This window comes from Elgaria multicarinata, chromosome 4 (genome assembly GCF_023053635.1).
Source record: "Elgaria multicarinata webbii isolate HBS135686 ecotype San Diego chromosome 4, rElgMul1.1.pri, whole genome shotgun sequence".
Lineage (NCBI taxonomy): Eukaryota > Metazoa > Chordata > Lepidosauria > Squamata > Anguidae > Elgaria > Elgaria multicarinata.
In genome coordinates, this window is record NC_086174.1 from 33,969,223 (window position 1) to 33,982,449 (window position 13,227).

At 38.4% G+C, this 13,227-nt stretch overlaps 1 protein-coding gene across 1 annotated transcript in view; it reads right to left on the reverse strand.

Annotated features, from left to right (window-relative positions):
* The window catches only part of USH2A (usherin), a 594,633-nt gene that overhangs the window by 401,048 nt on the left and 180,358 nt on the right, over nucleotides 1–13,227 (reverse strand). Inside the window, exons 22-26 of the mRNA XM_063125387.1 lie at nucleotides 8,659–8,785; nucleotides 6,174–6,275; nucleotides 5,972–5,974; nucleotides 4,277–4,453; nucleotides 1,974–2,108 (exon numbers count right to left, since the gene is read on the reverse strand). Coding sequence (XP_062981457.1) covers nucleotides 1,974–2,108; nucleotides 4,277–4,453; nucleotides 5,972–5,974; nucleotides 6,174–6,275; nucleotides 8,659–8,785 — 544 coding nt within the window. The remainder of the gene's footprint in view (nucleotides 1–1,973; nucleotides 2,109–4,276; nucleotides 4,454–5,971; nucleotides 5,975–6,173; nucleotides 6,276–8,658; nucleotides 8,786–13,227) is intronic.

A 13,227-nucleotide genomic window follows, 5' to 3' on the forward strand; every position in this document is an offset into this window, starting at 1 on the left:
TTTATTTTACCATGGAGTTAATGGTTTCAGTAGCTATGCTTTGAACAGGAATTAGGAGTTGCTAAAAGACATCAACTAGGAGACAGAGGCAAGATCTACACTACTGCTTATAACGGTTTATAATGGTTATGACAACTGTTCGGGCCCAGGACGCATTACATATAACGTTTTCATACCGTTTTTAAAGTGTTATAACCTGCTTGGTGTATATTTGGCCTGAGTTGTTTTGGTTTGGAGTGGAAAAACCAGGTTCATATCTCTGCTCAATAGTGCAGAAATGAATTTGGAGAACAAATTCTCCTGCTTGCAAGTGTTTGCATTTGTATTTTGTGTGTGTATGACACACAGACACACACACAGACATCATAGTTTCCCACCAGAACCACCACATTCAAAATTATGGATGGTGTTCGATACAGAGATTGTGTGTGTGTGTGTGTGTGTGTGTGTGTGTGTGTGTGCTGGATCAGACCAAGGGTCCATCTAGTCCAGCACTCTGTTCATACAGTGGCCAACCAGCTGTCGACCAGGGACCCACAAGCAGGACATGGGTGCAACAGCACCATCCCGCCCATGCTCTCCAGCAGCTGGGGTGTATATGGGGCGTGTATGGGGGGTGGGGTGGGGGTGTATACTGTAGGTATATGCTAAGCTATAAGACAACTGAATTTAGCAAACAAAAGAGAGAATGTTATCACCTTAAAATTAAACTGTTAAAACTAACGGCATTTTAAAACACCTGTCAGAGTTGAAGCAATATGTGAAAATACATTAAATTCAAAAAGGCAAATGTAGTAGTGAAATTTTGCTAAAAGAGACATTCAAGTGAATTTTCACATCAAGCTTCACTGCTTAACCATAAAATGCAATGACTGGCCTTGCACAAGTTTGCATTTCTCATTCTGAACTGTCTTAAAGGGCTGAGAAGACAAAATGAGAAGGTGAGTATGATCACATGAAGACTGCAATTTGGGGGGGGGGGGGCAGTAACAAACACATCAGTAACATAGAGAAGCAAGGATGTAGGTGGAAACGGTAGCTCACTCTACATGCTCCACTCATGAAATTAGTTTTATAAATTCTCCAAGTTGGACAGAATTTTGGAAGAGTGGGATTTGGGGGCAGAGTGGATCCACATTACAATAAAAATTTTGAATGGGGGAAATCTGCTCAGCTTACTCAGGATGCACATATGCTGTTCCTGTACTGTGTGTACACCACAAAACAGATGAATGCCATCAGAGCTGTCAGGTCTAATAGTGCTCATCTATTTCATGGTGCACCTGTAGGCAGTAAGATGTAAAACTGGGTACCAGACAATGAGCACGTCCTATAACCCACCACACCAAATGATCAACCAAGCCACAGCTGAAAAGCACTGTCAAAGTGGTCATTTGTTCTGAAGAGAAGCAACAAGTGCTTATGTTCAGCAGCAGCTGTGCTGCTTTTTCTGTGCTCAAATATGTCTTGATCAGGGGCAATGTGTTTAGGACATGGATTGTAACCCTCGGAGCATAGACCATGTCACGTCTGAATATTAGTGCTCAAGAAATGTTAAATATTAATGGATGGCCTATTCAAACAGCTTCAACTTCTAATAATCCGTGATCCTATGATTGTATAAAGGTAGAAAAACCAGATGGCCTGGCAATGAAATACATTAGTGGAATGGCAGAAGACAAAAATCAATAAAATACTATTCTTCTTAGCTATAAAACTATACAGGAAAGTAGATTAGGTCATAGAGGTTATGGGAATATCACTATACCTAAGGGGGGTGGGGGAAATTGAGAACGTAATGTACAGTCTTTATAGAGTTTTATCAATTGACAGATGCAAAAAAACAAATGGACACATTCTCTCATGTAACTTTGTCATACCATGGACCATTTCTTGGAAGTCAATGGAAATAATCCTGCCTCTGTACATAACATTTCACAAATAACCCATCTGAAAAACAAAAATATCAGAACCTACAGCAATGTAATCGGGCCCTTCCTTGTTGTAAATGAACAGAAGCATTCCATTCAGTTGATCTGTTTTAAAGAGAAAGGAGATCTCGATGTCCGGACCACCATGAAAAATATTTGAATGGAGTTCTAGGAAACCTTAAGGAGAAAGAAATGGGGGGGGGGGGAAGCAAAGCAAAGAATGTTACACTGTGGTTGCTATAATCATGCCAATTAAAACGAAATGTAATTCAGTTCATGGAATTATATATAATATCAATCTAATAAATGCAGAGCTCATTTTTGAGACTGAGAAATTCTGAAGATGCTCAATCCATATCCTGAATTTGGTACAATGTATACTCAAGCCATAATCCAGCCCTGAGTCAGCCACACTCATTAAGGCTTCTTCGTCCATTTCAACTCCATTTTGCATATGGGACTACCCTACTAAAATAGGATTGTCCTTGAAGACAGGCAGAATTTTCTTTGTATTACACTTAGACCCAAATGACATGTTATTTTCAAGATACAGCTAGCAGCTACTTCTCCAGAGTAAATCCAGGCCCCAATCTGGATTAGGGCTGCAGAGCAGGGGTGGTGGGGATTAAAACTCCCTTATCCCCGTGGTAGAGTCTTGATCTGGATTGGGACTCCTGATACTTATTATAGAGCAGGGGTGCAAAACATGGCCCATTGGTCTCAAGGCTGGCTAGGGGACCCAAGGCCCCCAGAATTTGCCACCACCAAAATAGGGGAAAAGGAAAAGATGGTCCAGGAACAGGGACCTTGTTCCTAGAGTGTTTGAGGAAGTAATGCTTAAAGGTTCCTGCCTGCTTCCTATGATGCTTTGGGGATGCTTTAGGAACAAGGCTTCTATGGTATAGAGCTCATTCTTAGACTATTTTTCTTTTCTGTGTGTGAGAGAGTTGTATGTGAGTATGTTTGCAGGTATGTGTGAGCATGTGCATGCATATGTGCACTCCTGTTAGAGAGTAAAAAAGGAAAAAAATATAGTTGCTAGTTGCATCTTTAAAATAAAGAAACCATAGTTGCTAGTTGTGTCTTTAAAGTAACAGGTGATTTGGCCCTCTATGGCCCCATTCAGACAACACGCTAAACCATGCTGCTTAACCACAAAATGTGTGTGCATCAAAGTCTCTGTACCTTCATTGGATTGAGATGACTTTTTCATTAAACTAAACTGTCACTAGAAAGAAAAGCAGAGAGAGAAAAAATCATTTTCTTCTTTGTGATGGTAGGATCATGATGTTCCATGACCTGATGACGGTATAATTTATTTATTTTATTTATTTTAATCCATTTATATACCGTCCCATAGCCGAAGCTCTCTTTACAAAACTAAAAAACTTAAACCCTTGCTATTGTAATTAACACTAGCAGTTATTCAGTACACATATATATCCAGGCACTGGGATGTCTAGTGGTTTCTTCAGCCCTCTTCAGTTTCTTCAACCATCTTCTAAAATTACTGCAGCGTGGAAATGACACTATTCAAAAGCAGAGGTGAAAAAGTACTAATCCAAAAGGTACTACAATGGCACCATCTCTGTTCACTTGAAAAGAGTTGAAAAAGTCACCTCCCTCACCTTGGTCAAGTTCTGTGATAAAGTGGAACTCCACCTAATGGTATGGACTTCACAGGTATGGTAAAAATGCCCTTTGTGTAATATCAAGTCATCAATCTGAAAGGCAAAGGTGCTGGTGTGGAAAGTGATGTCAAGACTGTCCCTCAGACATCATGACAGGCGTGGGGAAAGCTACATCACAAAAGCTTGCATGTGAACCGCCCAGAGAGCTTCGGCTATTGGGCGGTATAAAAATGTAATAAATAAATAAATAAATAAATAAATAAAATAAATACATTTAAGAAGTGGCCATAAAAGTGATGGGAATGTGAAGTGGAATCTTCTCTATTATGGCTCTGACTTTATGGAAGCAGCAGCTGCCTTTGGAAGTTTAACCACACGTTTAGAAGGCCTGCAAGCCATTTCTGTTTGGGCTGGGGGGGGGGTAGCTTTGTCCAATTTTTACTATTTGGGCTGAGTGTGTTTTATGATTTTTTAATCATTTTTAAAGCCTGCTTTGAGTTCAGTGTAACACAGAGAGGGTATGAAGGAGAAGGAGGAAGAGGAGGAGGAGGAGGAGGAGGAGGAGGAGGGAATGAAGGAAGGAAGGAAGGAAGGAAGGAAGGAGGAGGGAGGAGGGGGTGGAAAGTAATAATTATCTTTCATCTATTTCACGGAATTCAAAACAAAAAGAAAAACACAGGTAGTATTTCAAACAATTTTAACGTGTGATTATACCTTTCCCGAGAAAATGTGCTCCATTTGCAAGCACACTGGGACACCCTTCCCAACTGTGATAAACATTTCGTTGCTCCACTGCTTCTTTCCATTCTAAAGGCTCCCAAACCTCATAGGGATGATGCATCTTTTTCAGGAATATGTCTCGGAGACACCCCACAAATCCTTTTGTGACTACTTTAGTGGTGCCTGACCAATAAATAAAAACACTTAATTGTTTAGAATGCAACGAACATATTTGAATGTAAAAGCAAAACCAGAATTGTTTTATAGCTTCTAAACTGATCTTATAAGGTAGGGGTTCCTAACTGTTTTGGACCCATTGGCACAATTGGAAATTTGAGACCATGCTGTGGGCACCAGCACAACATTCCTAATCAGTGGATCACCACATTGGAGTCTACCTGTTGTGTCTATGCATCTTATTCAGCAAAGATAATAATAAAAAATGTGGGTGTGTCTATTAGACACCACAGTGCCTCTTCAATAAGGGATTGTCTAATTCAGCTAATTGCTGATGGTTCAATACAACTGATGCTTCTTTTAAACATATCTTTTGGCAATGTCCAGTAGTTGCTTCTTTTGTGGGGAGGTTAATATGCGGATAAATTTTGTACTAGAACAGTCTTTAATATTCTCTGATGTTCATGGTCTTTTAAATTATTTACCTGCTTCATGGAAAGTGTGAATGGATTCTATGCACCATTTTGACAGCTAAAAGACTTATATTACAATATTGAAAGAATAAACACTCAGTTCCTATAACACAATGGACTGAGGACTTTACAGAGCTATCAGTATTTGAACAGGTGGCATATAGACGCCAACTTCAAATGGATATGTATATGGATATTTGGTCCACTTTTGTTGAAGCCCATGTATAATTGTTAGAATGTTGTACGCATTTCATACATATTAAAAAATTTAAAATTTAAAAAATTAAAACTGGGTGCCCATGGGGCCCTTGTTGGGGACCCATTCACAGATGCCCACAATAGGGATCCCTGCTATCAGGGGTTCCACTGATACAGCAAATCACAGAATCCGGAATCACAGAATCTCCCTTGGAATGTTTTGGGCCTGGACCCCAGCCGAAGAGCTGATGCAACAGCAGGTCAAGGACTTGTGGGGAGTACTTTAGGGTAGTCATAGAGAAGTACCTTCAGTAGCTTCTTATTTCAGCTGTTTAGTTATGTGAATTCATTTAAATATGTTTATTTAGCTTCTGTGGTGCAAACCACTTTTTCAGTTCACTTGATCAAACAGCCCATCATGGCTCATTTAAGCCATGGTGGGTTATGGCACTTGCTGGTGGCCATTTTGAATTTTTAAGCCAGAACGGCAGCTTGTGTCATCTGAGCCTAGGGACTGTGGCTTATGTGGGGCTTAGACCACCACTCCATAATCCTAAACAGGCTATGGGTTCTGTGGGGGTGGTTTAACACTTGCATAACCCAGGGTCTCCAGGTTCAGATGACATGATGAGTCACGGTACTGTGGGCAGCATCCTAAATATTCAAGCCATGGCTTGTCATATCATTTGAACCCACATCTCGTTGTGGCTTAATAAATCATAATGAGCTGCAATGAGTGTGTGAACTTGGTGACTGTATCAAACAGGTGTGCATTGCAGAAATCTCAACACAGAACGGTGAAAATAAAATCAGCCTGTAAGAGTAACTAATAAGCAATGACTTTCTAGTATACTAAGGGTAAATTCCCAGAATAAATCCAGCTTTTGAAGATTCAGTAAGATGCACACCAGGCCAGCTGCCTATAGAAGCATGTGAAGTAACAGTGGATGGAAGCAGAGCTGCATGGGAAATAGTGTTTACCAACATAATACAAAATGTAGCTGGGAACGCCTGACATGAAAAACCATGCAGAATCTTCTCACCTGTGTCTTTTCTTAGGTTAGTAAATCCTTGTGGAAGTCCTCCAACAAAAACTCCTGTGTTTTCTCCAATAATGGTACTACCACTAGTAGCTGATGAGGAAACTAAAAACAGTAAGGAAATTTTATTTGTGTTCATTTTATTAGAAATATTTATATACACCTTTCCACAAATGTCAGCATTTCACATAAAACCAATAATACCTAAACAATAAACCACATTAAAGCACCATTAAAACATTAAAACAACTACTCTCAATTTAAAACTCTTTTTTAAAAAAAAATCAAACTTTTATTAATTTGCAATATAACAAAACCATAAAACCCATGTCTGAATAACTTTGACAAAAATTCAGCGCTCATATCTTAAATATACATATTAGTGTAAACATTCCAAATACCTGAACAGATATCCAAATGAGATTGACGCCTATAGAATAGTTGTTTAAACTGTACTAATGGGACAGGACAACATCTCATCCAGAACAGGTTGCATCCCATTCTCCAAGCCCGTTCTGGATGGGATGTTGCCCTGTTTTTACTGATCAACAGCACTTCCATTTTGTTTGAATTTAATATCAGTTTGTTCACCCTCATCCAGCCCATTTTAGAACCCAGGCAATGTTCAAGGGTATAGACTGATTCTTTGGAGTTAGACAATAAAGAACAATAGAGCTGACTCATCAGCATATCAATGGCACCTAATTCCAAAACTTCAGATGACCTCTCCAGGCAGTTTCATTAAAATGTTAAATAGCATGGGGGACAAGATAGAATGCTGTGGGATTCCATAGGCCAATGGCCATGGTGCTGAACAGGAGTCCCCCACCCCAACACCACCTTCTAGACATGACCCAATAGAAAGAATTTGAAGCACTGCAGTGCAGGGCCCCCAAAGCCCCACAAGACAGTCCACAAGGACAGTGTGGTTCATGGCATTGAAAGCTATTGAGAAGTCCAAGAGAACCAATATGGCTGAATTCCAGTACAGGGTGACCAAAGATTTCCAAGTCCCATATCCCAGAGAAAGCCAGATTAAAATGGGCCCAGATAATTTTTATTCAGGTTTCACCATAATGTGTTGAACTAGAAAATGTTAGGTCAAAATTCACTACCTCGAATTTTGTAGATAATAAAATGTACAACCATAATGACTAACAGGGTGAAGATAGGCCACCTGATTTCATAAAACAGTGTACCAATACAACAGAGGTTATCTAAATGTTGCACTCACAAGCTCCCTTACCCTGATGCCATGAGCAGAGAGGGCAGGGAGAAAGAACAACCAGAACTACATTAGATCCTATCGTTCTGCCAATTTTTATTTTAGCATTATCAATGTGGAAGGGCATGGATTTGCTGCAGTAATGGTGCAGAAGATTAGGCTCTTTTTAAAATTAAATATTTTAGGGTGCAATCCTATGGGCTGCACCCTAGATACTGGTAAGCCCCCAAAATTGGTACTGGTAAGCCCCGTTTCCCTAAGCACACACTTTTGTTGACATCTGGTACTTGCTTTCCCCCCCAAAAAATTGTATATGTTTCCAACATTATGATTTTGGAACTAGAGAACATGTTTGTCACAGCAGACCTTAAAACAGCTGTTTCACTTTTTCTGAACTAAGGTGTGAGATTGGGGCAGCATTTTGATTGCTCAGCATTTTTAATTCACACATGGCAATCTAATATGTGGATTGGAACACAGCTGTCCTTTGGATTACACACTTGTCTGAAGTTTACAATGTAGCTCTTGGTTCAAATAACAGCATACAAAATGTCTATCTTAGGGAAAGTTGTGCACAAAATGCCTATGTCAAGGCATTTTCCCTACAAAAATAAATGCATATTTATTCTAAAAGAAATTGTAGGCTGATGCAAAAATTGGACATAATTGACATGTGAAACCAGGGCAGGGTGAGAAGCATAACAATGAATAAAATAAATGAAAATAAAAGATGCTCATTTTTAAACAGATTTACACATAATCAGTTATCTGTCGTTCTGCATTCTGTAAAATATCTGATATTTTGCTGTTTTGCATTCGCTAAACTGCTGTGATGTCAGAGAAGTTGGTAGGTGTGAACTGCTAGCATTTATAATGAGCCCAGTTTACCACTGGCTACATTCACATTTTAAGTGCTCAGAGTAAATTATCAACACAAAGGATCAGTCTTCACACACAGGTGTTAGCTTTTGGTTTGGAAAGCATTCAGACAGGCCAAGAAGTCTGAATTCAAAATAAACCAATTTCAGTGTACCTTTCTGTGTGTTTTCATCTTGTATATTATTACAAGTTTAGACGTAAATTATTATTGCATCCTTCCAATCTTATTGTGTTCGAATATGATTTCAGAAGTAAATAACAGTAAAACAGCGAGAAGTAACGATGAAAAAAATCTAGAGAAGATTTAGAAAAATATATAACGCAGCAGCCATTCTTGAGTAAATTAATAATAATCCTATGAACTGATAGTAATGAGAGAATTACCTGTGAACTGCCCATCTATAGTGATTGTTCCCAAAGCTTGATTTCTTACAGCAATTATATGGTGCCAACTGTTATCATTATATTGTCTTCCACCGTCATTATCTGGAGTTAGTGCAACAGCAGATCCCTTTTAAAAGATATTTAAATGATTAATAAAAATGTAACCAGTTAAGTCACTAAGTCATTGTTATATCAGCCTTCAGATACATGGATAACTTCAGTTGAAACAGAAATTATAATATCCTGTAGTAATAAAGATTTTTCTTGAAGCTGAAACAGGGTAAAGCCATTTACAATTAAACTTTTCAACTTTGCATACAATTCCATGGTAAATTATCATTACACACAACCTCATTACACACATCTTCATTCAATAACGTTAGTGCAATGTACTGAGCTGACCGAAATTGGTTCCAGAAAAAAAATGAAACAACAATTATGACCTAGGGGAACAGTGACACCTGTCCAATGACCTAGGTGAACACTGACACCTGTCACTCTTCCATAGTCTATTTCTGTGGTTATCATTATGTCTGGAATCCCAAAGGTGGTGGCCAGAGAGTGTCAGGGCTGACCATGTGAGCTGCTATTCAGGAACAAGGAACTGTAGAATGAAGCAGATAAGGACCAAAGGACAAACCAGGGTCCAGATCATGAAACAAACCAGAAAACAGAACCAAAGGAAATGCTAGGAGACAGGAGCAAGGAACAAGCCAGAAAAAAATACATGAATATGCCAAAGCTCAAGATGGCATTGTTGAACAAGGCTCAACTGAAACAGGAAGCCCTCTTAGAGTCCTTTTTGGCCAGGAACAGACAATGACCACCCCAGGTGGATCAGTTCAGAACCTGAAGGTACTAAACTGAGTAGGCAGATGCGGCACCATACAGTTCAGTTGCTCAATATACAGGGCAGTAGCACAGATTCCCAAAGCCATTCAGTTCAGATACCAAACAGCTTCTGACACAGAAATATGTTTGATCGACACCATCTAGTGAAGAGACTGCAACCCCTTTTTATTTTATTTTGCAATATGAAATCCTCTCCCCAACACAAACACACAAATTGCCAGAGCATATCAAATATTACAACTAATATTTTCAAACCAGAATGTCAATGAAGACACAGATGCAGATACAGAGGGCAAATGTATCATATATTGTTTGTTAATCATTCGTACAACACAGGAAAAGTAACCATTGAAAAGTACATTGTCAGAAGTTTTAAATTATGTGAAACATGACATAGCAATCTAACAGGTTAGGACACACACCTATGTCGATATTGAACACTCTCTCTCTCTCTCTCTCTCTCTCTCTCTATATATATATATATATATATATATATGGACTTGTTGTTTGCTTCTGGGCAGTTTTGACATTTTTATATCACTAGTTGGCTTGCATCTAAAGGCACAATGCTTGTTTAGGCAAGTCCCTTTCCTACCGTGCTGGCACAGCTAGGGCGGGGGCAGGCTTTTGCGGGAGGGAAGAGAAAGGAAGGATGACCTACCTCTTTTTACACCTGAGCAAGGTGAGGCATGGGGGATCACCTTGACACATTCGAGCCCAGCTTACCCCCAGTCCAACGGGCAAAGGCAGCAGCCACACCAAGCAGGATATAGTGGTATGAAAGCAGTATATGGTATGTGTCAGTGGGCCCCAACAGTTGTCAGTGCACTTCAGTACTGCTATAAAGCAGTAGTGTGGCTCCTGCCTTTTATATACCGCTTTCATACAGGTTCCATAACGCAATATCCTGCTTGGTGTAGATTAGGCCTCAGTTTGTTAGCCCTCATCCAGTCCATTACCGTGCCCAGGCACTGGTTCAGAACAGTTACTGCCTCACCTGGGTGATATAGGGCAGGATACAAATGTTTTAATAAAATAAATAAATAAATAAATAAAGTTGGAGATCTGCATTTAGATGGATATTCCAATGTGTCTTCAGCATCTGTTTATTCCCACTCCACTGATCTTGCATAAGAGCTTGCATATCCATCTGCTGCTGCTGCTGCTGCTGTTGTTGTTATTATTATTAGTCCTGGTGAAAAGTAAATCACATAGAACTGGGCAAAAAGAAGGTCCAGGTAATTGTTCATACCATTCGTACCTATGTTAGAAATTGAACCTGCCAGATTACCCTAGCATCTCTACTTTTCAGCAGAGCTGAAAGAGAAATAAGATCCACATTTCTACTACATTTTATTTTCCCCAAAGTTTGTTTTGCAGTTTAGTGTGTAGGAATGTAGGAGGGGGGAATGCAGAGGCATTAGCGGGTCCTAGTTCTGCATCCAAAGACACAAAAATCAATACCATTTTTGACACTAATTACACCCTTTTTCAAACACTCTGCAGATTATTTATGAAAGCTCTTTAACTCCATACCTAGCAGCTTGAGGAAGAGTATGTTGTCAAAAATGGATGTAGAATCTTTATCTGGATAAATAAAGTTGGCCATCTTAGAATAATCAGTCCAGTCCTTAAAAGAATAATCTCACACATCGAAACAGAGCATATGATAGCATTGAAGGTGAGAGCTTTCTGATATCATTTGTATGTAAGAAGTGCACACAAAACTAAATTTTTCTCTAATCACAATTTTCTCTATTTATATTAAAATAAATGTTTCTAAACACATGCATAATTGTAAACTATTACATGAGAGTCATGTTTTTAGTGATGTGAATGACTAATGACCTGGCAAATGAACTCTATAAATTTTAGATTTTTAGGGAGAAAAACAGATGCAGGCATATATTAATAAAAACAACAGAAAACCACAATGCCACACACATTCATTCTAGAAAAAAAACACGCATGTTACAGGGAGATTCCTGTTTTAGAGTTTGTTCTTTAAGAAAGAGTATAATGGAATACATTATCTGGGGAAACATCCAGATTAAGATTCATATTATGTTCAGTTTCGTGGAAAACTAAAACTGAACAAGCAAATCAAGAGTCACAAAAGTACAGAATTAGCAGAAGCAGCTCAAAAGCATGCTGCGTTATTAAGCATATTTTCAAGATATGACCTTTCACAAAGTTATGGCAAGCAGACTTGTGTTTGAATTTGATTCACATCTATTCCACAGTAGAGACATCAGAACAAGATCCCTATAAGATATCAGTCTAAAATGTTGGAACTACAAGGAACGTTATGCATAAACCCCAACGTAATTCATTTCTTTTCATTTTCCATGTATGATTCTCTTTTTAAACAGAAGGTGTTGGTAACACTTCTTTACATCAAATTAAAGAACCTTTGTGAGTTTTTCTTTTGGAACTTCTTTTCATCAAGTTCAATGCATTACTGGAAAGAAATGTCTAAGTGTTTTCATAGGGTATATATTATTTTATTTTGAAGGAGTGATTATCTACCAGTTTATTCATCAGAGTCATCACTTTTCTAAAATCTGATGTCATCTTGATAAGTATATATGGTATGTATGAAAGATTTCTATCCCATGATAATGGATTTTATGGATTAACATGCTTTCCGTTTTGTACACTATTTTTTATTGTCTTCCACCCTATTTCAACATTTTAATATTTTACAAACACACATTTCATTATCGTAGTTTAATAATTAAAACCAGAACTGGTGTCATGCCCAATTAATGTGCCCTGGTAGCATGCCCATTAGTTTTTCCATTAGTGAATTCAACAATACTAATGGGATTACTAGCATGGGATGCTAATTGGGCGTGACATAAGAAACTGGCTTACTTCTTAGCATACCCTTGCTAATGATGAAATTAATGAGCATTTTATTAAATGCTGTCTCATCAAAGTGTACTTAGTTAGCGTTAAAATTGTTACAAACGATGCTGAATGCCAAAGATCAGGTGTCTACAAAAGTGATTCTTTATATGTTTTGGCAACAACCTGGAGCATTTTATTTTATTCATCAGAAATTGCATTCGTAGCTGCCCTCTTTCAACATTATAAGCTACATAACCACATATGCCACCTAGAGTGTAAATTTGGAGGGATCACTCCTGCGGATTTGAGATGCATCCCTCTGAATGTATCCCTAACGTGTTAAAAGCTGAATGGCTACAATCCACAACCCATTTACTTCGTAACAGTGCTGTCAGCTTTAATAGGAATTGTTCAGGAGTAAAAAAAATTCAACCACAGTAATCACATTTAAGTATTCTGAGATAAGCAAGATTTGCCACTTTTGGACAAGAATACAAAGATAGATACATACCACTCTTGCTTTTTTTTTTGTTGTTGTTGTTGCTTTTTTCATTTAAAGCCACATACTAGGGATGGGGAAGAAACTCATTTGCTCTCCATTTTTAAGCAAATGGCCACACTTTGAACTTTCTCAACTCATATGTGCATTGGAGCAGAGTGATTGTGCAGTTCTTCAAATGTTGCAGTGCAATACTCAACTCAAAAGTTGCATACAAAAATGCATATACCAGGGAATGTTGCATACAAAAATGTGTATACTGGGGAAGTTGCATACAAAATTGAGCATATTAGAGGATGTTTTGTACAAATACATGTATATTAAGGGAAACTACATACCCAATTCATAGGGAAAACTGCATACAA